Source organism: Oryza brachyantha, chromosome 3 (assembly GCF_000231095.2).
Source record: "Oryza brachyantha chromosome 3, ObraRS2, whole genome shotgun sequence".
Taxonomy (NCBI): Eukaryota; Viridiplantae; Streptophyta; class Magnoliopsida; order Poales; family Poaceae; genus Oryza; species Oryza brachyantha.
Window position 1 is genome coordinate 26,334,895 of NC_023165.2, and position 27,935 is coordinate 26,362,829.

General features: G+C 42.5%; 4 protein-coding genes across 5 annotated transcripts; 2 read left to right on the forward strand and 2 right to left on the reverse strand.

Moving 5' to 3' along the window:
• The first annotated feature begins 5,176 nt into the window (after window positions 1–5,176).
• Window positions 5,177–7,548, forward strand: LOC102716665 (L-type lectin-domain containing receptor kinase SIT2-like). Its single transcript, XM_006650600.3, has one exon. The coding sequence runs from the start codon at window positions 5,202–5,204 to the stop codon at window positions 7,260–7,262; it is 2,061 nt and encodes a 686-aa protein (XP_006650663.2). The 5' UTR covers window positions 5,177–5,201; the 3' UTR covers window positions 7,263–7,548.
• Window positions 7,549–9,773: 2,225 nt separating this feature from the next.
• On the forward strand, window positions 9,774–11,813 carry LOC102716946 (cytochrome c oxidase subunit 6a, mitochondrial). The gene is made up of 4 exons (XM_006650601.3): window positions 9,774–9,967; window positions 10,072–10,178; window positions 10,266–10,308; window positions 11,470–11,813. The coding sequence occupies exons 1-4, from the start codon at window positions 9,850–9,852 to the stop codon at window positions 11,502–11,504; spliced, it is 303 nt and encodes a 100-aa protein (XP_006650664.2). The 5' UTR covers window positions 9,774–9,849; the 3' UTR covers window positions 11,505–11,813.
• Window positions 11,814–12,217: 404 nt separating this feature from the next.
• LOC102704047 lies at window positions 12,218–13,609 on the reverse strand. Of its 2 annotated transcripts, none has more exons than XM_006651794.3 (2): window positions 13,304–13,609; window positions 12,218–13,138 (listed from the first exon to the last, which is right to left on the reverse strand). In XM_006651794.3, the coding sequence occupies exon 2, from the start codon at window positions 13,079–13,081 to the stop codon at window positions 12,473–12,475; it is 609 nt and encodes a 202-aa protein (XP_006651857.2). In that variant the 5' UTR covers window positions 13,082–13,138; window positions 13,304–13,609; the 3' UTR covers window positions 12,218–12,472. The 2 variants fall into 2 exon arrangements, with proteins under 2 accessions (XP_006651857.2, XP_015690201.2); XM_015834715.2 differs by having other exon boundaries at window positions 12,218–13,144.
• Window positions 13,610–20,555: 6,946 nt separating this feature from the next.
• LOC102704326 lies at window positions 20,556–22,252 on the reverse strand. Its single transcript, XM_006651795.3, has one exon. The coding sequence runs from the start codon at window positions 22,159–22,161 to the stop codon at window positions 20,845–20,847; it is 1,317 nt and encodes a 438-aa protein (XP_006651858.3). The 5' UTR covers window positions 22,162–22,252; the 3' UTR covers window positions 20,556–20,844.
• Window positions 22,253–27,935: the final 5,683 nt, after the last annotated feature.

Genomic DNA, 27,935 nt, shown 5'->3' on the forward strand with positions numbered 1-27,935 from the left:
GATTTGAGTGGATAAATTTTTTTCTATATTTTCTTTGCAACCTATAGAAAATATTTTTTTTGATTTTACTATGTTGTATTCGTATAAACTGAATGGCTTTCAAATAAATTTAGTAATTGAGTCCTTTATTTTTCCTTCAAAACGAGTAGGCCCTAAGCCTGATTAGAGGAGCCATGGTTAGCAATTTTGGAAGGCACAAAATTTCGAGAGAACCGAACAAATCTGAAATCTTGGAATATTTTGGTCTGAAACTATTTGAATTTTGAACAAAATTTACTAAATTTATAAAAATATGAAAACTTTGGATGAAGTTTTTTTTTTGGTGTCAGGGGCCTGCTGAATTTTGTGGGAATTTGAAATGAAATTTCAAACCCTGAGAAGAGCTCGAGATCCAAAGTAGCTAGGGGCCACCGTTAGATAATAACTACTCAGTTGGTAAGAATAGAAAAATCTAGGCTATCCTCTTTTGGCCTAACACGCACATATCATGGTCAAAATTTAAATTTAAAAATTTAATTTTTATGATTGTTTTTAATGTTTGTTTCATCATAGTTTCTTTTCCAAAAGTAGTGTTTAAGTCACTAGGAACTCAAATATAAAAGTATTAACCATAAATTATTCTTTTATCCTACTAATACACCGTTTGGCATATTTTCAGCATATGGCCAAGGCCCATAACCTTCCTAGCTTATGCCATCTATAGTTTATCTTCTAGATTTTACATTCACATTGTTTAAAAGCCGTACTAGTGAAAATCTAGAACGTCCCCCAAGTTGAAGACTATAGAAGAAACCACAAATGTCACGCACCCCATCTTTTTATTTTTAATTATACTTATAAGTCAAAATTTAAATTCTTAACCTTAAATATGAAGTTGATTTTGAGTTTTTTTTTTGCCAAAACTTATTTCTCAGCGTTGTCTTTCATATGTATACCTGTTTAACTTCATATGTATACCTGTTTAACTTTTTCCAAAAAAGAAGAACGAAGCCAGCCTCAGTGCAGCATGGAAATGCATCCAACTTCTCATGGAGGACCGCATCGAGGTGCACGCACTGTTTCGCATTGCCGCGCGCACAGTGCGATCAGGGCAGGCGCTACGCTCGCCGGAGCCAGCGTGATTTTGACGAACCCGGGCAGCTTTCGCATTAAGCCGCGGAGTAAATGGCATGCTCCCCCACCCCGCTTGCATTGCATTTGCAGCTCGTACGTGCAGCGCAGATCGACCGACCGGGACACACACACCTTCAAGGGGGCGTGTACTTTCCACTGTTCATCGCAGGCGAGCAACAGGAGGAAGAGGGCCGTACGTACTCGATCGATCCCCGTCCTGCGCCGCTGCGCTGCGAGTCTTCGGCCGCTTTCGGCGAGAGGCTACGGCCGTGTTTAGTTTCTAAATTTTTTTAAAAAAATATCACATTAAATTTTTAGATACCTAAATAAAACATTAAACATAGATAAACAAAAAACTAATTATTTGATTATAGAAGAAATCTTGAGACGAATCTTTTGAGCCTAATTAGCTCACGATTAGCCATAAGTGTTACAGTAACCAACATGTGCTAATGATAGATTAATTAGGCTCAAAAGATTCGTCTCGCGGTTTCTAGGCTAGCCGTGAAATTCGTTTTTTCATTTGTGTCCGAAAACCCCTTTCGACATCTAGTCAAACATTTGACGTGACACTTCTCCTAAAAATTTTCTCAATCTAAACACCACCTAAGTTAACTTAACTCCCTCGTTTTTCACGCGCACGCTTTCCGAACTGCTAAACGGTATATTTTTTAAAAAAACTTTCTATATGAAAATTGTTTTAAATAATCATATTAGTCTATTTTATATTTTTTTTAATAATTAATTATTTACTAATCTGTTAGTATATTTTTTGTAACAGGTAAGTTGCCTTACCTCCCCCACTAACGAACGCGGCCTTCGACGACAACCATGCAGTTGCTGGCTTGCTGCAGCGTTCACCTACTTGTACTGCTACTGTGCCGAGCCATTTCGCCATCGCCATTTGCCAGCCGGGCCCTGTCTCGCCTTTGATGCTTGCGTGCTAGCTGCCGGGCTCCACGACGACGACGACGGCGGCGGCGGCGGCGTGTGAGCAGAGCAGAGCGGCCCAATCCTACAAGAGTTCGGCCCGGCCCGGCCCAGTAGGTAGGTGCAGACATTAGGCCCGTCTGTTGGCCTGTTGTGGGCAGCCAGAGTAGTACAGTTAGGGTGGGTCCTTTTTCACTTATTTAGTTCTTAAAAAAAATTTTAGCTAAAAACTCTGTATAATTTTGTTTTCAATCTGTTTTAAATTCGGTCCTTAAATTTGTTTAGATAAAATAGTTAAACTCATTACCACCCACCTCCACCCCCACCCCCTAAATACAGTACTTCCTTCGTCGTAGAATACAGGGATCTTAAGAGCTGTGCACGGATATTTAAAATTTTAGTGAAATTGAATTAAGAAATGTTACTTGGTTGAGAAGACGAACTAGAAAAGAAAAACACTTAGGATGGAAGTCTATGATTAGTTAAAAAGATAATATAGATGTAGATATTGTTACTCCCTCCGTTTAGGTTACAAGATGCTATGTGTACACGTACTTACGTATGTGTTTATGCATGCATGTATCTTTTTTAATCTACCTTGTACAAATCAATAAAAAGCCATGAAGACTAAAACGCTCTTCATTTTTTTTCAAATCACAATCCATTTATACTCTATATTTTTAAATTCTGATGTATTTGTTCCTCAAGACGAAGCTTCAATGCAATAGTTGTTCAAGAAATAAATTCTTTCTAAAAAATTGAAAAATGCAAAAAATAAAGTCTCTTTGAATTTTGAATCAAAGACAGTATGGATGAGGAGCGTGTTGATTATTTTTTCCCTGCCTACTTAGTCTGTGTTTGTTTCTTGATGAAAGATTAAAGATTTTCCGATTTTTATGATAACTATGTAATGATATAAAGATATAATTAAATACTATCAGGTTAAAATCTACTTTAGAAAGATGAGATGATAAAATAACTCTTTTATAAAAAGAATAAATTGTTTAGCTGTTCGATAAACATGCACACGTAAACCGACAATAAACCAGCCTGGAGAACACACCCTGAACGTATCCTGCGATTCTGGGTTCAAGTAATCAACTTCCAGAACACACAAGTCACCAGGCAATGGTTTGAAACTTGAGATATCTATCCATCTCGTTCCAATATCTACACCACATCTACATCTGTCAAGTTCCTGTTAGCCTAGGCAGAATTTTCTCCAATATGCATGCGCTGGTCATCGCTTGGGACGGCACGAGCGTCGCCTTTGGACTGCGAGAGGATGTCAACATGGCTCCCGTTCCTGTCCACGCTAACCAGAGTTCAGACGAACAAATTAATCCCGGTCAAGTCGTCATTTCTTACGTATGAATTCTAGAAAAAAAAAACGGTGTCCTTGCCGACCTTGAATCAATAACACTGACGTCTCGATCGATCACGTCAGCCAAGGTCCCATTTAGGCCTCGTTTGGTTCTTAAAAATTTTTATCCAAAAACATTATATTAAATCTTTAGACACCTAAATAGAGTATTAAATATAGATAAATTGAAAAACTATTGCACAGTTATGTGAGAAATAGTGAGACGAATCTTTTGAGCCTAATTAGTACATGATTAGCCATAAGTGCTATAGTAACCTACATGCACTAATGACGGATTAATTAGGCTCAAAAGATTCGTCTCGTGGTTTCCATGCCAGCCGTGAAATTCATTTTTTCATTATTGTCCGAAAACCCCTTCCGACATCCGGTCAAACGTCTGATGTGACATGCAAAATTTTTCATTTTGCCAACTAAAGAACCCCTTAGGCCCGTTTTAGTTGAGAAAAATATTTTAGGAGAGAAGTCACATCAACGTGTACGGTCATACATTTGAAATATTAAATGTCGTCTAATTACAAATCAAATTTTAGATTCCGCCTGAAAACCGCGAGACGAATCTTTTGAATCTAATTAACCCGTCATTAGCATATATTGGTTACTGTAGCACTTATGGCTAATTATGTACTAATTAGGCTCAAAAGATTCGTCTCACGATTTTTCATAACTGTGTAATTAGTTTTAATGTTCATGTATATTTAAGGCTTTATTTAGGTGTTCAAAATTCGATGTAATGTATTTAGAAAGTTTTTGAGAACTAAACAGAGCCTTAATCATTTATCCACAAATAGCTATATCTACATCAATCAGCGTGCTTATGAAGTTATCTTTTCGTTTTTTTATGAAAAAACCAAACATTATATTTGTAAATTAAAATAATTTATAAATAAAATTTTATACATGTGTTCTTAGTAATATAAAAACAATGATAAAAATAAACTATAATAAAAATTTTAAAATCAACTATTGAAAATTCAAATTTTGTATTACAAACGTAAATAAACGGAAAGAAAGAGATGTGTTGTACAAGTGTGCGAAGCTTCCGACTGGTCCCGGCTGCAGCTAAAGGTCCAAACGAGACAAGATAAGCGATGGCTCGCGTGACCTGCCTTTTGTCGTTTGTCGCCGCCGCCACAGGAAATGAGGAATAGAAAACTCAACAGCTACGTCAAGATTATTGCCAAACATGAACGGTGAAACATGTTAAATATGTGTTAAAAAATTAACGGGGTTAAATATTTAGAAACTGAGAGAGTATTTGATAGCAGAGATAAAAAAAACGTTATAAGCCTGATAACGAGTATCATGCTAGATCTACCGAATCCCTCGGGTCTATATCGTTCAAGCCATATACTATTTGGTACTGTCTTTCGTAAATTTAATAAATAAGGTTAAAATGAGTGATATCGGACATGGTTTTTAAGTGAACGTACTCTTCGAAACGTGGAGCAAAAAAAATGTTTGAAGGATTGGCTAAGTTCCGCGTGCATAAACCGTAAAGAACATGACAAGGGGTGATTTTTTTGGGGGTTTTCAGCTAAAATGTCAAATGACATGTTTATAAATAAGCATTACTTTATTTTATGAATAAAATTTTTATATAAATATTTTTAGTGATATAGAAACCATTATAAAAAAATCTTAAACGAAAAAACTTTAAAATCAATTCGAAGTCAAGCTGACTTCGTTGCTCTGCTCAGAGCGGTATATGACGCAACGGCTGCATGCTCTGCTCTGCCCTGCGACGCAACGGCAGAGCAGCTTCTCTCTTGCTGCAATGGCTGGGAAGAACGGCGCGGGTGGCCTTCTTGCCGTGCTCGTCGTCGTCGTCCTCGTTTGCTTCGGGGTGGGCGGCGTGCTCGGCGCCGGCGGGAGCGATGACCACTTCGTCTACTCCGGCTTCACCGGCGCGCCACTCGCGCTCGACGGCACTGCCGTCATCACGCCGACAGGGCTGCTCGAGCTGACCAACGGCACGGCGCAGCTCAAGGCCCACGCGGTGCACCCGGCGCCGCTGCGGTTCCACGTCGGCTCGCCGTCCGGCGGCGGCGGCGGCGGCGTGGTGCGCTCCTTCTCGGCGTCGTTCGTGTTCGGGATCATTCCCCCGTACTCCGACCTGAGCGGCCACGGCATCGTCTTCTTCGTCGGCAAGAACAACTTCACCGCCGCGCTGCCGAGCCAGTACCTGGGCCTCCTCAACAGCGGCAACAACGGCAACGCCACCAACAACATCTTCGGCGTCGAGCTCGACACGATCTTCAGCTCCGAGTTCCAGGACCCGAACGACAACCACGTCGGCATCGACATCAACAGCCTCAAGTCCGTCGCCGCGAGCGCCGCCGGCTACTTCGACGACAAGACCGGCGCCTTCCGCGGCCTGTCCCTCATCAGCGGCAAGGCCATGCAGGTCTGGGTGGACTACGACGGCGCCACCACGCAGATCAGCGTGTTCATGGCTCCCCTCAGGATGGCCAAGCCTTCGCGGCCACTGGTGTCCGCCATGCACAACCTCTCCCAGGTGCTCGTGGAGCCGGTGTACGTGGGATTCTCGTCGGCGACGGGCACGGTCAGGTCGCGCCACTACGTTCTTGGCTGGAGCTTCGCCATGGACGGCCCTGCTCCTGCCATCGACATCAACATGCTGCCCAAGCTGCCATTTTATGGCACCAAGGCAAGGTCAAGGGTATTGGACATAGTCCTCCCCATAGCGACCGCGGTGTTCGTCCTCGGTGTGGTGGTGGTCGTGGTTTTCCTCGTCCGGAGGAGATTGAGGTACGCTGAGCTGCGGGAAGATTGGGAGGTTGAATTCGGGCCGCATCGATTCACGTACAAGGATTTGTTCCGCGCGACGGAAGGATTCAAGGCGAAGATGTTGCTTGGCATAGGAGGATTTGGGAGGGTATACAAGGGAGTTCTACCGAAATCCAATATGGAGGTTGCTGTGAAGAAAGTGTCCCACGAATCGAGGCAAGGCATAAAGGAGTTCATTGCGGAGGTCGTAAGTATTGGCCGTCTTCGTCATCGGAACCTTGTGCAGTTACTAGGTTATTGCCGACGAAAAGGTGAACTTATTTTGGTTTACGACTACATGCCAAATGGTAGCCTTGATAAATACCTATATGATGATAAGAACAGGCCTACTTTGGATTGGACTCAAAGGTTCCGCATCATTAAAGGGGTAGCATCTGGTCTACTATATATTCACGAAGATTGGGAGCAAGTTGTCATCCATCGAGACATTAAAGCAAGTAATGTGCTCCTCGATAGCGAGATGAATGGACGGCTAGGTGATTTTGGTCTAGCAAGATTATACGATCATGGTGCTGATCCGCAAACCACACATGTGGTTGGTACCATGGGATACCTAGCCCCGGAATTAGCCCGATCCGGGAAGGCTACCACTCTGACCGATGTTTTTGCCTTCGGTGCCTTTGTTCTTGAGGTCGCATGTGGACGAAGACCCGTTGAGCAAGCCATGCCGGACAACCAGCTCATGCTGGTCGATTGGGTGCTTGAAAATTGGCAGAAGGGGACCCTCTCAAAGGTAATCGATGCGAGGCTCCATGGTAACTATGATGCTGATGAGGCGATGCTAGCACTGAAGCTAGGGTTGCTGTGCTCACATCCATTACCCAATGCGAGGCCTAGCATGCGACAGGTTGTGCAGTATCTCGAAGGTGACATGCCCTTCCCGGAGCTAACGCCAACACATCTAAGCTTCAGCATGCTAGCTCTTATGCAGAACGAAGGCTTTGACTCCTTTGTCATGTCAACATCGCTTCCTTCGGAGACGATGATGACCATGGGCACAATGAGTGGCCTTTCTGGAGGAAGATAGCACATTAGCACCTGCTTGATTTTCTTTAACAAGAGTTTTATTTTGTGTAACTCTTTGTACTATTGATAGTAACTAGTAATTCACTGCTGCCTATAAAAATTCTCTTTGGTTTTGAGACGCAAAGAGTATTTTCTAGAAATATATTAATAATAGAGCAATGATATATTGTTGTGCGCAAAGCAAATTCTTATGGTAGAGTAGATAGTAAAGTAAGAGAAATTTTACGGTGTTTGAGAGAGGTACTAAATATTAGTGTAATATTTTGACTCCAAAAGTTCTAAGTATCTAGAGAGGATAACTTTATCATTTTTAAAAAAGTATCTATATGTACCAAAATTTACACTTAAAGTTTCCGTATCTCAAGTTATAAATTATTTGGAGCTACCAAAATTAATATTAGAAATTATGGCATCTCCAGTTACACCAGAAAATACTTTTCAGTAACTTTTTAAGGATGATAAAATGATCGTCTAATAAGATACATGCAGTAACTCACTGTAGCGCACAGTAGCAAACTGTATAATGCCAATGCAATGTGGGGAAATTTTATGTCCCTGAGAAAGTAGCTAGAAGTATTAAATTGTTTCAAGATACATTGAAACCAGCATATAATTTGTTATTTAAACATACCCATACCAAGGGTGGTAAAAAAACTCTGTAATGTATCTAATAGATGTGCTAGCAGAGTAACAGTACCGTCTTGCTTTTTTGATACTCTCCAAAAAATAGTATACAGTCATACTGCGTGCAGATTGATCTTTACGTTGGTTTTGATACTATCCAAATTTAGTATAGTATTAAATTTGGTTGTCAAAACATCTAAGCCTCAAATAATTGCACAAGCTAAGAGGATTTCCGATCGCCAATGATCCCATCATGAACACTTGCTAAGCAACACCTTAGGAATGGTAAAACAGGGTATTCATCCTAGTTATGCAAAGATGAAAAACTGTTCCAAAGAAAATAAATTTGTCTACCCCTTCATTAGTCAATTGTCATTCCAATGGAAATGACACTACCTTCTTGAAATTTCACATTTGAGAGAGTTTGTTGCAGTTGGGAGAGCCTATTCAAGAATTGTTTGCTGTTCCAAAAATTTCCCGGTTTAGATTTGAAAAAACTCACTAGCTACACAATCTAGAAACTAACTAGTATTCAGAAGTTGGGGTTATCCAACTCTCCATTGGTTAAGCTGGTATGTTCATAATCTAATAAGTGAGCAAGTGACCCGTGTTCGAGCAAAGAGTATAAACACGTTGATTTGGGTGGGGCAAATTAGGAGTGCTTGACGGGGTAAACAAATTAATTAGGATTAGGACGAACCAACAAAATTGTTCCCATGGTACTGTTAACGAAGGGTATTCTCATGGTACCAAATAATTGCACAAGAAAGTGGTCCCTTGTTGCCGGTCATCGCATCATGAATACTCACTTATTAGTACCAAATGATTGCACAAGAAAGTGGGTTACCTGCTAAGCATAACCTAGGGCCACATCGTTTTGCCTCTGATTATGTCCAAACTTTGAATTTTAAAACTTAAATTTTAAATTAATTTTATGTTTTTTCTATTATAGTTTATTTTATATATAGCTAGGTCAAGTCAAGTTAGGCTCGACTCGATCCCATCGGGGACCAGGCTTAGGCCTTGTATTGAAGCTTGGAATTTATGAAAATACCCGAAAAAGCCATGGGGGGCAGGTCGGGCTTAGGCTGTTTGTTTTGGCTTGGGATTATTATAATCCACCTTATTGAGTTAGATTATTATAAGGTGGATATAAGCTCGAGGAGAATAAGTTGCGAGCTGTTTCTTTATCTAGATTATTGGAAACCTGGATTATTGAGTTTGCATGGCTAAAGTTTAGAATGTCCTTAACTATTTTTGAGTTTGTGGTGGCAGGTTAGATAATTAATTAGAAGTAATCAAGGGTAGTGGATTTTTTGCCATCTAATAATCCAAAAAAGCTCCCCTTTGTGAGCTTATTGGATTGCAATAATCCATCATTCAGATTATAATAAACTATAAAAATAATCTACTTGTTTTTTCAGCTTACTAATAATAAGCTAGATTATAATAATCTTAAACTGAAAAGAACATGTCTCATGCCTGTGTTTTTTGGTTGGGCTTTTTCAGGCCAGTCCAAAGCCCAGCCCAGTACATGACTATTTACACCATATGTCTTCAAATTGATATAGACATGCATCTCAAAGTTGTATCCATAAATTATTTTCTGATGGATAAAAACCCATTTTGTGAGCTTTATTGTTAGAAATCGTTAAAAAAACTATCCGTATTTTACCTTATCTTTGAAATGGTAAAAAAATGTGTCAACAATTTCATAGCTGCTTTTTAAACTGACATGTTCTGTTTGATCGACCTGGCTGAAATTCCATACCAGTGACTGCAATTTTTTAATCAAGGGCCCAACAAATCAAAGCCCACCAGACTGCAAAGGCCCACAAAATCGGCAAAGCCCACAAAGACCAGCACAATAAAGAAACCGGAGGAACGGCAAAGCCAGGTCCATCTCCACCCGTTTCCCCCAAAACCAGCGGCGCCACCACCACCCCACCTCACCTCCACGACCCATGGCATCGGCGGCGGCGGCGGCGAGATCCGGCCTCCGGTCGCTGGCGGCGCGCGCCAAGGCGACGGCCGCCCCCGCGGCGAGGCGCCGCATGTCGTCCTCCGCCCACGACGACGCCCGTGCGCTCACCGCGCCCCTCTCCCCCCCTCCATTCCCTTCTCGTTGACCCTCGATTTGGCTCCTGATCCGGGGTTTCGCCCGTTTCGATCTCTCCCCCTCGCAGATGAGACGGCCAAGTGGGAGAAGATCACCTACGCCGGGATCGTGACCTGCACCCTGCTGGCGGCGTACAACCTCTCCAAGGGCCACCCCCACTTCGACGAGCCGCCGGTATAGATCTCGACCTCGTGGTTTCATCGGGGTTTGGATCAGCTATCGCGTGATTCTGATTCGTGGAATTTTTTCCTTGTGTTTCAGGCGTACCCCTATCTGCACATCCGCAACAAGGAGTTCCCGTGGGGTATGGATTGTTTACCTATTATTACCCGTATCCATTTCGGTACTTGCTGTGATGTTATTTTAATCTGATTTATCCCGATTACGATTCTGATTGAAGTGAAATGGCTGGTGTATACTTGCATGCGAATTGTTATATAGAAGAGTTGCATCCATGCTACGATTTTTCATTTTGTCAAAATACCAGTGCCTTCAATTTAGTTAGTTCATAATCTAGCTAATGCTTCTTCATTTTCCGATGAAACTAAAGGTTTAGTTGACTGGATAGGCATCTATGATAATTTGCTGAATATCAGTTAGAATGCGCATATATATGTCTGCAAGCAATACTTGTTTTGTCGCTGCAACAATATACAATTTCATGTTTGAAGATTTAAGGAAATATATTGAGAAACTTAGGGTAATGCCAAGTTCTGCACTCTGCAGAACACTGTTTGGCCAGATGCTTACCATACTTTAATATGGAAGTTGATCATATATTGTGCTTGCAACATTGCATCCAGTTCTTGGTGTAAATTTACCTACAGAAACTTATGCAGTTACATTTGGTTGCCCTCATGTGCATATTAAATTACAATGATACCCAATGCCCTTCATTCATCTGATTCAAAATTAAAATAGTTAGCGTGGGTTTTGTGGCATTTCTATTTCACACTTAAGCTTAAGACTGCTCTAATATTCTTGTAGGAACGTTTTCACTTTTCAGAGTTGCATTTAACATGTGTCAAACAACAATGCTATGACAAGATGATCATAAACTCAGTCAGAGTTTAGAAAAGTCTCCATGCCTTCCACCTCACGCTTATATGACCTATTGTACACCAGAATGTAGAATAGTTCGTTATTGTTGAAGGAAGCTATGAAAAGCTCAAAGTTACATTAACAAATGCCATGAACACCCACAGTAGATAAGATGTGAGCATTATCTTTTTTTTTTTTTGGCATGCATATGTTAGTAAAATACCTTCTAATCTAGTACTCCATATTTTTTAAAATTGTAAGGCATTGGCTACACAAAGAAAACACGGCTATTTTTTTGTGTGCCTGTTAAGTGTCCACTAGATTATTATTGATTGAGTGCGTACTGCCGTTTCTGTTCTGTCATTTTCTTCAAATTACTGTTTTGCTTTCAAATTCTCACACATCCTACAATCCTTCCATGCAGGACCTGATGGTCTATTTGAGAACAAGCACCATTAAGTACTGAGTAGCGCCCCTCCAGAAGACCAGTGCATGCTTAAGAAAAAAAAATCTCTGGATGTTCCAGTGTTCTCGTTTTCATTGAGACCTATTTTTCCTGCATCAACAAATAAACAAGACAAAACACTTGTGTTGATAATCAGGATTTAACTGTGTCTTTAGTTGTCACCTGTCATTTACTTCCTTCACAGCAGTGATTGCATTGCCCAGTTTCACAAACACTGTCATCATTACTGCAAGCTTTGTTACCATGGCTTTTGCGCTATTTTTTATGCCCGTGTGCCTTAATGAATTAAACCTATTCTGAAAGTATTATTTTCTCTGTTCTATATTGTTCTATATTATAAGACTTTCTGATTGTCAATGATATCCCCTTGTCTACCTCCGATTGCCAACCAGCAGATGCCGCCAAATCGCTCCCGGGGAAGAACGATCATGCCATGGCCATCCTCCACGACCTAGCTACATGAGTTTTCTTAGAGGTAGCCGCATGAGTTGGGCGGAAGAGAACCGGGCAGACGTTAGATAAATCTTCCTCGCCGACGCCGGTGTGGCTTCCTAAATTCTTTCGGTCCTTGAGTCTCCCGATTTTTTTGTTCTTCCTGAATCAGGTGAATCTGGAGCCTTTTTATGCCAGCACCTTCGGAGGATGCTGGCATTCTCAATTCAGAAAACTAATTTGAAAATTTTAAATGATTATGTTTTGGGTTTAGTTAAAAAGGTCCAAGTTCAAATCGAACAGACACGTGGTCTCTCGCTTTCTAACCAAATTCGGAAGAATATATCTGGTTGCTTCCAAATAAAGGTAAATGATCACCTCTACAGCTTTACTGAAACAAGATGGGGATCGATGCTAGCTAGTCGTACACAATTTCAAGCAGGGTCAAGTAATTAAACAGGCTTATGTCAGCTTGAACCAGCGAGGCTGTGCTGAGTCGATGGTAGACTTCTCTGCGATTGTGCCTCATTCACGCAGCCATAGATGAATTCATGCTTACAGCAGAATCGATTAACAATGTGTTAATCCCATCAGTTTTGTTCAAACTATCTGCAACACCATTCACCAATGGAGCAGCTATGGCGACAGAAGATTTCACCGGAGGAACAATGTCTCCCTGATGGAATTCTCTGCCGTCATCGTCTTCGTCGTCACCGGAGAGGCCACCCTCGGCAATGTACACGTCGTCGTTTTCGTCCTCTTCACCGGTCTCCTCGCCGCCGTCACCTTCGGATTCGCCAAGTTCACTCTTGCTCAACTGATTGGACGTGAAGCCTCGCTCAACGTCGGCCTCGACACCGGCATTGCTCCGGTCACCTACGATCTCACCAACGCCATCACCAGCGAAGTCGACGAGGCCCTTCCTGCCCAGCCGGCGCCGCGTCGGCGTCACCTCACCGTCCATGTCGGCGGTGGCGGCGTTCTCCACGGCCACTACAGCTCGCCGCCGGTTGTTGTAGGAATGTGTCAGCTGGTACATCAGCCAGACGCTGACGGCGACTAGCAGGAAGATCTGGAGGCCGTGCTTTGGTCTGAGCTTCTTTGATCTGTGGCATCTGCTGGATGACTGCCTCAGCATAGTGAATCAGTCTCACTGTGAAGGTGTTCAAAGAAATTACAGGTTGAGCTCCTTCTGCTGCACCTTAACAAAAAAAAAGTGTTAAAAATCAGAACTTTTTCATGTTCATGTTCTGCGAAGCATACGGGTGGCTGATGAACAGCAGTAAATCATTCAGAACCGACGTGAGCGTAGGAAAAACAACAGCTTGGTGAGCATTCTCGAACAGAATAGTGCGTTTACCTTGAAAAGTGAAACGGGTGAAAAACGATCTTCTTCTAGCTCCTACAACACTGCGGACGCGAGGAAGAAAAAGGTATCCCTTCCCTTCCTCTAGCTCGCTACAACAACTGCTGCAACTGAAAGACCTGAATCTCTCCGATGCAGCTTTCACGCCCCCAATTACTACTTCCACTGTATCTCTGTGTTCTTCAGCGGCAGTAACAGCCACAGTATCATGAACGAGTACAAGGTGCATGACACCATGAACGCCGAGGGAGAAGCAGTTACGAGACACTTATGTCGCATGAGCTATAAAGCAGGAGATAGTCACAGAGACTGAAGAAAGCAGGGTGCCATAGCAAAGCTGAGTACCAACAGTAGTTGGGCACAGGCGAAAAAATTTTCAGAATCCAACCAGGATTGCAACGGATCGGGGCGAACGAATCATCAAATCATCAAAAGCTGACAGCGCGGGTGTTCTTGGTTCGGTCAAATCGTCAAAGCAAGCAGCTGGGGTGTGTGTGACTGTGTAAGAGCAGGTAAAATAGCAGGCCAGAAGCCAGCTATAAGCATATTTTAAATAGATAAAAGGGGAGAGAAGAGAGGTAAGCTATTAATTTATAGCCAGTTGCACACGGGGTTTAAGACAAAATATGTGTATGACATGTGGAACCATATGTTAATGTTTTATAGGTAACTATTTTATGAATTGGCTATTAGATTGATTATAGATGAATTAAAGCTAATAGTTGACTATACTATTCTCTCATTGCGTGATTGTGCAGGTGTGCAGCACTAGCGCACATGTGGCTGCATCCTGCATCTGCGCCCCTGCATGCCTCGACACCGAGGCGAGGGCGGTGTTTTTCAGTAAAATGAAGGATAATCGAAGAAATCTTCTCATAACTGAAGAATACAAGAGGAGGGACTACTTGGCCCATAGAAACGTGAGCTTGGATTAGTTGATAGAGGGGCCCAACAAGAAGATTAGGCACGATGCACATTAGCATGTCGCCAACCAGGGCACGTGTTTTTCTTCAGGTTTTGCTATAAATCACTCGACTAATTTTGCATTCAAATCACACGAATATAACACGAGACTTACCAGCTGGTTACATTTATAATTAAATGCTAGTTGAATTATAATTACACTATAATTATACCATACTTACATTCGTGTGATTTGGAGGAAAAAATTGCTCGACAGCTCAAGTATTATGTAGTCATTCCCGGCCGTTTATGCAAGACTGCAACTGATCAACGAGACCATAGAGTATGTCCAAAAGAATATTATAGTTTACTTTCCAAAATATTATATTTGGTCCATCTTGTATTGGAAATATATATTTTTGCCTCAAATTTAGAATACGGGAGAGTTGATTTTAGTCCTACGCCAATGCTACAAATAGAATTGGAATCTATTGGAGACATGTTTTACAGTCTAATTCTCAAAATTTAGTTTTATGAAAAAATTTTAGGCAACTCTTGGAGATACTCTTAGCTAAGCTATGTATGTTCAACGGCTCATGGGTACTCAGTAAACTGGGATGAAAATGACTTGGAAACTAATGAGAACTACATCTACCATTTATGGTTCCATATCTTTTTTTTAATCAAAATCAAAAGCATTGGATAAGAAAATGTAACTGAAATTTATCATATCATAAAAAAAACCTCAAACTGTGCTCCCAATTTTTTTTGTAAAATAATATAAAAGATTCCAAACTTTAACAACTAACCATACAACTTTTTATCATAAGACCAAGTTTATAGTCACTTGTCAATGGTTGTCTCAATACCAAATAAATGATATAATCTACATGTTATTACAAACAAAAGTGTATATCTCACATAATAATATTACAAAGCAAATTGTGTATCATATAAGTCATTACAAAGAAAAGTGTTTGGACATATGCCTGGACTAATTAAGAGCTTAAGGTTAAGGTTAATTTGTTAAGTGGGTTGGACTAGGACTAATATCATGGATTTATGGCATATTGGTTCGCATAAATTTTAAGAAAAATTTCTGAAAGTTTCTGACTGGTTCTAATTTTTGACGGAACGTGCACTTACCGTATCCATTCTCTTTCCGAGAGAAATTCTAAATCCGTTTCCATTTCAATGATTTTCGAAAATTTCAGATCGACGATTTCCATTTTAAAAAACTGGTCTCGAAAGTTCTCAAACCGTTTTCATCCCTCAGCAGTAGCAGAGCAGCGTGAGGGTCACGACGCTGGCGTTTCCTCCGCCGATCCATCGATCGACGCAGCCAACGCGCTGGGCGCTTGCAGCTCCCTCTCTCTGCAGCCGTTAGCAATTGCCAATTGCCAGCAACACATGCGATCTGTATGAACATACAACACACACAAAGAAAAAGGAAGTCGACATTTCTTGGTTCCATAAAATTGCCAAAGCGTACACTCAAATCCTCTTCGATCCTCAAATCTCGTAGAGTATATGTACTCAGCACACGCCGTGATATGCTTCTTATTGAATCTTGATCGAGTTTTTGTTGTGCAGGAAGCAACAATTCGGTGCTAAATAATTCAAGAGAGAACGAGTAAACATCCCCGACACCGAGGTGGCCTTAATATACGTAGACTAACATCCAGCTAATAGATACTTTTTCAGTACGAATCCAAATATTATAATGTGCGGTACTAGAGCCAATGCACTGGCACGAATTAGATATATTTTTGCTACAAAACACTTAATGTTTATATAATTTGCACGTAGACATGCTGCCTCCGTGTCATAATATGATCATTCATCTTATTTAAAAAATTAGTCATGCATAAAGTACTATTTATATTTTATTACTTCTTGAAATTTATGTGTACTCCAAACTATTCATCCATATTCTCTAAATCCTAATAGCCGGAAGAATGACTTGTGTGCCCAATCACGTGAGACTCACTAATAGCAATCCTCTAGGTGAGAGTATGACTTACCACATTTGGTCATTGAGAAGACACAATTAGACATTCAAATGATATAACAAGTTAAATATGTAGTCTTTTGAAGAATAATATTTTAACATAATTGTTAAATTTTGATACAATAAATTAAATAAATAGTCTCTTGAAGATGCTCTAAAACCATCCCCACATCCTTGTCCAAAACCGTAGAGCTATGGCTACAAGTACATTTTGCAACTTCTCGAAAAATTTAAATACCACTCTAAGCAAACATCAATAAATATATATATATATATATATATATATATATATATATATATATATATATATATATATATATATATATATATATATATATATCACCCTAACCATGAGTACATTGATACCGCACATCACATTTCATCTTTATTTTTTTTCCCCTGCGGAGCACGTGGCGCCCGGCTAGCATGGACAGCGCGAGCCTGCTGCATCCACAGGTGGCGATGCCCCGCCTATAAGCCATCCATCCGCCCATCTCCGATCGGACGACCCACAAAACTCGGGCGACGTGGCCAGGGCGAGGGCCGCCCTAGCCCGTCAGCTTTAATATATACTAATTTAGCACAAGGATATGATTATTTTTTAAATATCTAATTGGATAAAAATAATAAAATGTCAGCTACGGTGTTATTTGCTAAAATACTAGTTTTAGGATGTGTTTTTTTTATCCATGACATGTTTTTATCATACCACCAACAAATTACACAAACTTTAAACATATCATGTAGCAAAATTCACGTACTACCTCCGTCCCAAAATAAGATCATTTTTTAGTTTTTTGATACAATATTTTGACTATTCATCTTATCTGAAATTTCTTTGCGATAATTTTTTTCTTACTAGATGATAAAACATGAATATTACTTTATGCGTGACTAATTTTTTTTTATTTTTATATAAATTTTTTAAATAAGATGAATGGTCAACTAGACACGGAAAAACGAAAAACGATGTCTCGAGACGGAGGACGGAGGGAGTACAAATTAACGTGTGGGTGCATACAAAACATGCAGGATGGTTGAGTCCGTATAGCATCACCACTGCAGCATTAACAGCACGTACGTGTAGTATACAGCGTGTACGGCGTACACCAATAACGCAATAGGACAGACATATACCGTCGTGCCCGTGATGGCGTGACATATACAGCCTAGCTTACGAGCTCTAGGGACCATGCAAATGCAACTTGCAAAAGCTAGCATTCATACCTGTGTCACCCCGTCCTTCTGCTTCTGATTATAGTTATAAGCTAAAATTTAAAATTTAAATTTCGAGTTAATTTTAAGATATTTTTTATCCTTAACTTTTATAAAATATTTTCTATTTATAAATTATTTTTTGTTTGTAAGTACGTCGCTTGGGATAAACAATATCCTCTTGCGGCAAGGCAATTAACTAACGTTGCTGGCTCGCTAGCCGGCCAGACCTAGGTCTGCTAATGAGTTGGATGGAAATGGGTTAAATGTGTTGATTTTAATTTGGATTGTGTTTGGTTTGGTACAAATGGATTGTAACTTCAAATGGTCTGGATTGGATTGGGTTATAGAGACAAATGGATTGGTATGGACTGGATTTGGTTAGGTTATTTTAGTTTCTAAATGGATTTAACCCGTGGAGGGTAAATGGATTCTTTAATTGGATAGGCAATGAATAAGATAATAGACATACGTGAGGCCCACATGTAGAAATCGACCAAAATTTGCGCAAAGTTGCTTTTATACATAACAGATCATCCCACTAAATTTCAGCCAAATTTGATAAACTTTTATAGTGTGAACACGAGTTTTAAAATTTTAGATCCGAGTTTATACATATCAAATGGTGCATCCATTTTGTAAGGGTGGGTTAAATCCATTTTAACCAAATGGGTTGATGCGGGTTGGGCTAAAATCAAAGTTGGATTGGTTTGGATTGGATCCCAATAAAAAATAATTTATGCGGGTTGATTTGGTATATTAATTAGTAACGAAATGAATTAGAGCGGATTTAGATTAGATTACGGTCCCTGGCAGGCTTAGCCAGGCCAGGCTCGGCCGAAAGCCACGGCTGATCCGACGCTGCAAATATGAAACGCACATTTCGTAACGTACGCACGCCGTGTCATTTTGTGCTGTGTGGACGGTAGAGACCAATGACGGTAGGGACAGGGCATGCATGCTTTGCATGGTGAAGAAGTACATGTTTCGCTAGCTGGGCAGTAGACGTCATGAGTTCAATCATCCTCGCATACATACTTGCTGTCTTGTATCATTCATATCTAAAATTTGAAATTCTAAAACTAATTTTAGAGTTGGTTCCCCACCCCCATCCTAGTTTATTTTTTGGCTTTAGCTTTTTCAAAATGCTAAAATAAAATATATAAACTTTTATCTATAAATTAATCTCGGTTGTTTTAATTTATTTTTGTCTCGAGCCGCAGATCAAACAAGTGCACAGCAACGTCATGCAAGATATATATAGCTAACTGCCTAACATGTAATTTATTTATAAAAGAATTTCTCTATTGCAAAATAAGTTGATGCTTTGACTAATTTAAGTCAAATAAATACGTATGTGAAATGGCCTAATGTCCCTATATTTATTTACCATTTTTTATGATGGAAAGATGTAAAAATAATTGGCATACATAATTACTCTACTCTATTTCTTTTATTTCAAATTCCAAAGCACTTACTTATTTTGTGACAATTTTTTTTAAAAAAAATTATCTGTTATTTTGGAATGGATAGAGTATCAAAGTCCACTTATCTCACAGTAGATCAGTATTCCTTCCATAAGCCGCCTTTAAATTCTTTATTTCCATCGTTGTGCACTTGTCTAGGTAATGGCCAGAGCTTTCTTCACCGGCCATAGCCGTAATTGTACAGTACAACCACAGACAGGAAGGCTCGAGCTGGCATGATTTGGATGCTTTTCAGCAGCGGATGAGAACGCCAAATTCTCGCCAATTCCCACTCGTCGTGGCAGCTTAATTCAACCTGCGATCGCCGCCTTCTCCGCCGCACGCATCGTTTTCTCCGTGGTCAAAATCGATCGAATCGAATACACCACCAACGCTGGACTGCACTGGCCATGACTGTCTCCCCCCATTATCCATCATCTGGTGGTAGCTGTCTCGCCAGCTCGATCGATCAATCACCGGACGCATGGCATGGAGAGACGAGATACAGGCATGGGCAAAACGGCTTTAACAACAGCAACAGGTCAGAAAGCCACCGTTTGCGACAGTAGTACAGTATAGTATTTTCATAGCTAAGCCTAAATTTATCTATTAGTTTATATATATATATAAAGATTCATTAGTATATTTATATAACAAGGACACTACTAAAAAGTTTTCCGTTCTGAAACGAGGAAATACGCAGAAGAAACCACTACAGTGCAAACGCGCGGTGTGTGTTGAAACAGAAAAAATAAACAGAATTAGAGAGGAGGTGTGATGTGTGGGCGCATGCAGAGGAGGTGGGTGCGTTGGATTCCTTTTTGGCCAAAGCGACCGGACCGGACCCAACTCCACGGTGGCAGCAGCAGCAGCAGCAGCAGCAGACAACCGAACGGGAATGGCATTCCTCCCTAGGCGCCAATCCCAACAAACCATCCACACACAGCTCCCCCCACGCCGCGCCGCGGTCCACACGCACCGGCCGATCAGCTCCTCAGCAGCAGCAGAGACGACGCAACGCTGCATCGCCCGTACCTTGCCTGCCACTCCATCATCACGTACCTCGCCTGCCTGCCATCCAGCTCCTCCTTGCCGTCCGCCGCATTCAAAGTCCCCTTTTTTTTATGTTCTCAATATGGACAAGCTAGAAAAGTTTTTTCTCCATCTTTTCTCTTTTTCTCAAAACTTTGCTTGACCGACGCTTGATCTACTGACTATTGCCACTTTGCAAAAGCAATCTCACCTGGAACGCACTCCGATCCAACCTGTAGCTTCGGTTCCCCTTAAGGGCTTATTCGTTTTAAAAAAAAATACAAGAACATAGAAATAGAAAAAATATAAGAATATCATGAGTTTACATATACAAAACAGAGAATAAAAACAAAAACAAATGAGGTAAGGATAGATGTTTTAATCCTACGAAATTCCAAAAACAAATGAGGTAGTAATAGATGTTTTAATCCTACGAAATTCCTAAGATTTGTCTAATGCATGACATGATCAGTTCCTAATAGGTAATCCTGTGAAAATCCTTTGAAAATCATTTGAAACAAATAAGCCTTAAAATTGAAGCTTTTCATCGTGTGCCGTTCGTAGAATGTCACAATCGCACACCGTTCTGAAGGTTATATTGCAGAGATGGGTTCAGATGGATCACAAATTTCTCTCGATTATGGACATTGGAAAGGAATGCACCAAGATTGGCTTGAAGCAAAGAGGCCAACCCAAGAAAAACAGAACACTCGCTCGCAGATGCACACACACTACTACTACTAGCAATCACAGAAAAAGTGATCTAATCTAATAAGCTCAACCAACTGATCACCAAAACTGAACTACCACTACACCAACGAACGAACGAACGAACAATCTCGTGTCAAAAGAGTCTCAACTACTTATGTACAATTTGCTCGTGATCCGTGGAAGGCGGTGGGTTCCGGTCACCGGAGCACGTCGGAGCGCAGGTGGGAGAGCTCCTTCCTGAGCTTGTGCGAGAACAGCCTGCACGCGTCCATGCTCAGGTCGACCGCCGCCGCCAGCGCAACGAACGCCGCCGCGTCCTCGGCGCACCCGACGTGCGGGACGCCGACCTCCACGGTGGGCTTGCTGCACCGCCCCTCGCCTTGCACCGACGACGACATCACGAAGCCACGGTAGCTGTAGCTAGCGAGTGGCCAATGGCTGAAGTCGCCGCTGCCTCGCGGGCTGCACCCCGGCGTGCCGCCCCGGCTCTGGGGCTGCATCGAGGTGAGGTCGATGGCGAACTTGCCGCCCTTGGACGCGCCGATGGAGGACTCGGCCAAGGGGACGGCGTGGTCGACGCCGGGGAGGAGGAGGTCGAAGCGGTAGCCGAGGCTGTCGGAGGCGCCGGCCCCGCCGCGCTCGCGCCAGCACTCGAGGCGGCCCCAGGGCTCCCACGAGCCGTCGCCGGCGGGGCGGAGGATGAGCCACGCCCCCGGGTTGGAGCGGCTCACGCGGTCCGTCCCCGGCGAGGCCACGAACGGCGTCACCATCGAGGCCAGCGCCACGGGTGAGCCCGACAGGTCGTGCACCGTCACCGACCACCCCTTCCGCTCCTTCCCGGCCGCCGCGTCCCGCTCCGGCTGAACCATCGATCTCCGCAGGTCGCTGTTGCTGCGGCACCCGAACTTGCAGGTGAACATCGGCTGCTTCATGCTGCCCCTCACCTGCAGCACCTGCGGGCTGCACTCCGGCTCGCCGTCGAACTCAAACACGAAGCGCGGGTCCGGCTCCGCACGCACGGTGAGGCTGAGCTCCGCGGCTGCAAACCCACCCTTCCCGCCACTCTTCCCGATACAGATCCAGCCGCTATGCAGCACCGCGGGCTTCGCCTCGGCGCCCTTGAGATCCACCGGAATAGTAGCCTTCCCAATCAGCCGCCCGGAGCTGACCCCACACGTCGTCCCCTTCCGCCCGGCGTACACCGCCACCTTCAGCACCGCCGGTCCGCGGCACGACGAGAACAGCGACGGCTTCCGGCCGAACCACTCCAGCTCGGCCTTGGACAGATGGAACGCCGCGGCCAGCGTCCCCGACGACGGCGCCTGCTCGCCCCCGTCCGCGACCACCAGCGGCGCCGCGGCCGTCTGCCACGGCATCCTTCCCAGCCGGATCTTGCAGTAACACGGCGACGTCGACGGGTGGACCCCCGCCCCGGCGCCGGCCGCCGGTGGCGCCACCGCCATTCTGAGCGCGAGGTTCCCGACCAGCACCCGCACGAACGGGCACGGGTCCATGGCCGCGGATCGATTGCTCACTTCCCTACTCCAAATCCTCCCCCTGATCAGGTTGGTTTCTTGCTAGCGATGGCGGCGAGGACGACGAGAGGGATAAGGGGGGAGAGGAGTATATGAATCGGGAGGTGGGGCTTGGGGCGCGGCCAGGCTGGATCCCGGTGAGCTGTGGCCGGCCGGGACGGAGGCTAGGATCTGATCGGTCACTGACTTGTGGGTCCAGAGGTGAGTGGGGCCGGAGCGTCAGTGGCTGTGCCTGGTGAGTGTGGGTGGGTGAGTGGGTGGGTGTGGGGACGCGCGCTGGCATGAGGGGGAAGGGGAGCTGGAGCCTAGCCGGATCCGAACGGGCAAACTGGTAGTGTGGCTCGCTCTGTTTTGCTTTGCTGTGTTGTGCTGTGCTGTGCTGTGCAGCGCGCGCGAGATGGAGATGAGATGAGATCTCGGTTGATTGATTGGTTGCCCTCTCTCCGGGTTGGGGTTTTGCTGCTTTCCAGCAACAGAGGCTGGGGCATGGGAATAGTCGACGTCGACTGGTCCGGGCCTACGTGTCAGTCTAACTCGAATCGATGGAACAGGTTTTTAAAAGAGTTTCCCACTCAAGTGAAAAAAATGTTTATAAAAATATTCTTTTGCATTTTCTGCAAAATTTTAACCTTGTTTAGAGTAAAAATTATCTTAATTGTTTAAAGACACACGCTAGCAGTAACACCTTAATAAGATTCATGGGCAATCGATGCCAAGTGGCGAGTAGGCATGACGAACTACGGCGATGCATACGACTTGTGTTGATTCCTATCCTTCTTATATTGGCTCGCCTGGTAGTATGCGGTAGAAATAGTTTACATTATTTGTGTTAATCCAAATTTTCTTAGTGTCATTGACAGTATAGGTGTCGCCCATATATAGACATGTTTGATGAGTCAAATCTTCTTAGTGTTTCTTGACAGTATAGGTGTCGCCCATATATAGACATGTTTGATTAGCTTAAGATTTAAAAAACAATCAGTAAAAAGTCAGCCTTTAGTTTTACAGTTTTTGGCTTTTATTTCATTTACCGAATTCTACTATTTTAAAATCTTAGAAATTGGGTGATATTTTGTGAGTGCTTTTGACTTTTCTATAGATTATGTCAGAAGTCGCACCTGCCATAAGCTTCCAAAATAGGCCCCGTGAGAGTTTTGTTATGTGCTGCATTAGTTCAACAAGACTACGACAGTAGACATCAACACGCCTGAGTGGCGAGCAATACGAAGGGCAGAGCGGGTGTCTCCTCGTCGTCCTCGAATCCTCACCCATGCAATAGAAACCCTCTCTAACAATACATACTTACCAACGTTATTGACCAACTGTTATAAAAAACAAATTTAGTAACACTTATTAGTAGATGAGGTGAGTTTGCAATGGATAATTCGTGTTGCAGCACATACATTGCAACATCTTACACAATTAGCAATAAATAATAGTATATATTGCTAGTTATGTGTTGCAAAGGTTAAGTTGTGTTGGTAAAACTTTTAGGACTAGATATGTCAATCTCATCCATACTTAACCAAAAAAAATTCTCATATATAGAAAAATAACATATTTCAATCTTATCCGTAGTTAGCCAAAAAATCTCATTCATGAGAAAAATAACATATTTTAATCTCATCCGTAGTTAGCCAAAAAAATCTCATTTATGAAAAAATTACATATTTTAAAAAATAACATATTTTAATCTTATCCGTAGTTAAAAAAAAATCTCATTCATCGAAAAAATAACATATTTTAATCTCATTGCAGTTAGAAAAAAATCTCATTCACAGAAAAATAACATATTTCAATCTCATCCATAGCCAAAAATAATCATTTATAGAAAAAATAGCATGGTAAAAGTGCACAAGTCTAGGCTCAAGCACACTACCTATAGGTTGAAGCATTGAGTCAATGTGTGAAGACTTGATATAAAGAGTACTTAACTTTTCTAATAAAGAGTATATATCAGAAGTGGATTAGTCATTCACATTCATTTGACAAAATAATACATTTTATAAGTTAAAATATTAAATTATTGTACATGTACGTACTCAGGGGTACATGTCAATAATTTAAGAGAAAATTGATAAAATAATACGTTTTACTATAAGTTAAAATATTAAATTATTGTACATGTACATACTCAGGGTACAGGTCAATAATCTAAACTAGAATAATATCAAAATATGTCACGGGCTCACGAACCTAATCGAGATATTTTAGATCATTCTCACGCTCAGGCTGACTACAAATCAAGATCATGGTCCAATAGGTATGGCGTCCCTCCACAAGTAGGAGGTTCGAGGTTCGATCCTCGGCTCTGGTCATTCTTCAGTTATATTTAAATAATATAATATAATTATAAATATAATAATAAAATCATAAAACTGGAGGAACATAAAACTGTCCATTATTAAAATTAATAGCGCACAAATATATTGCTACAACTTATATTCTTTATTGCTAACTAGCCACGCTTATTGTCACATATTACCCTAGTTGTGCATGTATTGTAAATGATGTTAGCAACGATAGCAAAGACAACATATATTTAATGTGTTGGTGTAGACCCTAGCAATACTTATTTGAACTTTTAGCCATATATATATATATATGTATTGCTAAAGAGGGTTTCTCTAGTAGTGATGGTGGCTCAACCTAGACCTTTTGGTAAACTGGTAGGTTAAGATAGCTAGTACTGTACCTATCACAATGTAAGATTTTTAACATTGTTTATATTCATATGAATTCCGATGAATCATTCACATATTTACAAACAATATATATTGATCTATTGATAAATCTGTATATAGCTAAACTGCTTTTCAACATAAAACGAAGGGAGTATAAAAGTAATTCGAATGCTCATGCTCGATTTAATGTATTGAATGCTTAATTCAGACTAGTTTTATTTAGAGCCCCAATTTGCATAGTCCTGAGCCTACATTCCTGCCAACAGCCCTAAGAGTGATTACCATACTACAACATTAGTGCTTCTGCAATAAAGACTATTTGAACATTAGTTTCATCAAAATGCGGTTATATAATCTAGTTTATCCAATTTTCATGGGTGTCTTTTAAGTTTAAAATAATGAAAATATGATTAACCATACATCATTGACTCTTATTTTGCTCAGTTCAGGTTGTCTGGACCCAAAAAGAACTCACTAACCGTACAGAGACCAGCAAGGATGAGTAGGACGCGAAGCGGCCGAACGGCTTGAAGCGGACAAGAAGCCGGCACACAGCCACTTGAATCTTGAATTCAGCACTGATCCGTCCAACGACGAGACGAAAAAAAGAAAGAAAGAAAAACTGCATCCGTGGATCGATCGATCGATCGCTGTTTTGTTTGGGAGCGCGGGGGCGCATGCATGCGCATCCACCAGTGAGCAGCAGCAGGAAGGACTGGAGCCCCATTCGCGCTGGTGACTCGGCTCAGCTGTCGTCTTGGATCGCGGAGACAGACAGAGAAAGCGAGCTGTCGATCGATCGATCGCGCGCACTGTGCGCTCCACGAGCGGAGCCGGGAATGTCTCGAGGATCCAATGCCCCCCCGCGTCCGCCGTGCCGCGAAGCTCACGCCTCGCACAGGTCGATCAGGTGGTGGTCATAGAGAGAGATGCCCATGCGATCTCATGTGCGAAAACTGTAGAGATTAGTAAAGAAATTAGAGTAAAATGCAGGGCACGCACGGGTGCAGCAGCAGAAGTTGGTAGTAGTAAGAGCAGCTTAGCTGGACTGGACTGGAGTAGTACCACTACTAGCTAGCAGCAGCTGATGATCGGCAGTACGAAAAGGCGACGATCTTGACTGCATATGCGCTGTGGCGCTTTAAAAACGAGAAATCAAAGCGTGGCGAAAGGAATCAATTGATGGATGACCTGTCCAATTCCATCCGTTATCCTAATCGCCCCCAATAATCTAAACCCCTCGTTGTCATCCAGCCATGCGGGCGCACGTACGCACCCGGGGCCCCGCTCCCGCACGACAGCGGCGGGCGGGCGAGCGGAGATGTGAACGAAGCGAACGGTCTGCGCTAGCTGCGTGTTGGAGTCCAGGCTGGGGACAGCTCACGCGCGCGGCTCCGGATTATTCCGGTTCCGTTCCACGAGTCGCCCTCGGGTGGTTTCTCCCTCCGATAAGAATCCGCACGGCGATTGGGGTGGTGGGAAAGGTCGCGTCGCGCATTCAATCCGGTGCTTGTGCTGGCCGGCGGGGTCGCGGTGCGCTGGCTGCTGCCAGCCAACAGCTCAGCCTGCTCAGGCTCAGACCATTCTCAACCCATAACACCGATTTAGTTTTCATAAACTCTATATCATTAAGAAACTAGTATTAGATATTATTCTTTCAATACAAACATCATTATTCTATATTTTAATTTAATACTACTTATCTCATATGATTGTTGTATAGAAACCATGTCTCATGTAAAACATGATTTTATTCTCTTTCTCATTTATTCACTTGCCACATCATCTTTTATCCAGGATGACAACTTAATTAATATTATAGGCACTATCCTAGTCATTAGGTTGGAAATACAGGTGCGCGCTGCACTGCAGTGCCAACGACGAGGACGAACGCGAGATCCCATGATATTCTCATCCGATGCAACCGTGCGGCTTCGCGACCCGAATCCACCGGGGGTGTGGCCGACGGAGAAGCTTCCCGCGATGGATGATACTGTACTCCTTAAGATCTGTGTTGGTAACATGGCGTCCATACATGCATGGGTGTTCTCCCATGCTGGTGACACGGCATGAGCGCGATATTACTTTAGGGTAAGGGGCTAGTCCCCCTGTTGTTCTTTTGTCGATGCCGTGGTTAAATGTATCGCGTGTTTGAGTGTAAACTGACAGGCGTGGTGTTTTTCTATTAAATACATTTTTATTAAGCAATTGTTTTTAAACCTGAAACCTTTTGGTCACGCCAGTGTTGGTGATGTGATAAGACAACGCTGCCACGTAGCCTGACTGGCGTGCTATGGCGTGATAGTCTTGTCACACCAATGTCAATAGCGTAGCAAGACAATGCTGTGGCAGGCTATTTCGCCACGTCAATGTTGGTGGCTAAAAGATTCATACGGTAAAAATATTTATCTGAAGGTTTAGTAATAAAATTATTTATTAAAAGGGTTTAAAAAATAAAAAAATCCCTCTCGTGGTTTCTTAAGTTTATTTAATATATGATTAAAACCTTTTATACCTTGTCTATAGCAATTTAAAAGAAAAAATGAAAAAAAATATGATGAAAAAATCAACTTTAAAATTAGGTTTTAAATTTTAATTTTTTACTCATAAACAGCTGTAAAAAGCAAAATAATGTGAACATGAGACTTCGGTTCGGTTGAATAAATTCGAACCTTATTTTTTTCAAGAACTCACTCAGCAAGGCCACCACATCATCCGTCTTGTGGGTGACAGGGGAGGCAACCAGCTGGCTAGCCCTAGCAACCATCTCCCCTTATCCTCCTCTCACACCTCGGCATCTCGCGCACTATCAGAGCGAGTCGACTAGGAACAATGGTAGGGAACCAGGACGACGTATACGAGACAACTGCTAGTTTTTACAGGCTTGGATCTAACATGGAGAGAGGGACGGCGAACGGGCATTGACAACGGTTGATGCGACGATGGGGAGTGTTGGGGCTGATCTAGCACTCCCATGGCTAGATATCGTGTCTTCTAACATAAGTAGCGTTGGATGGAGAGGCAGGACAGCAGCACATCCTACAAGGATGTGAGATCGAGCAAAGCAGT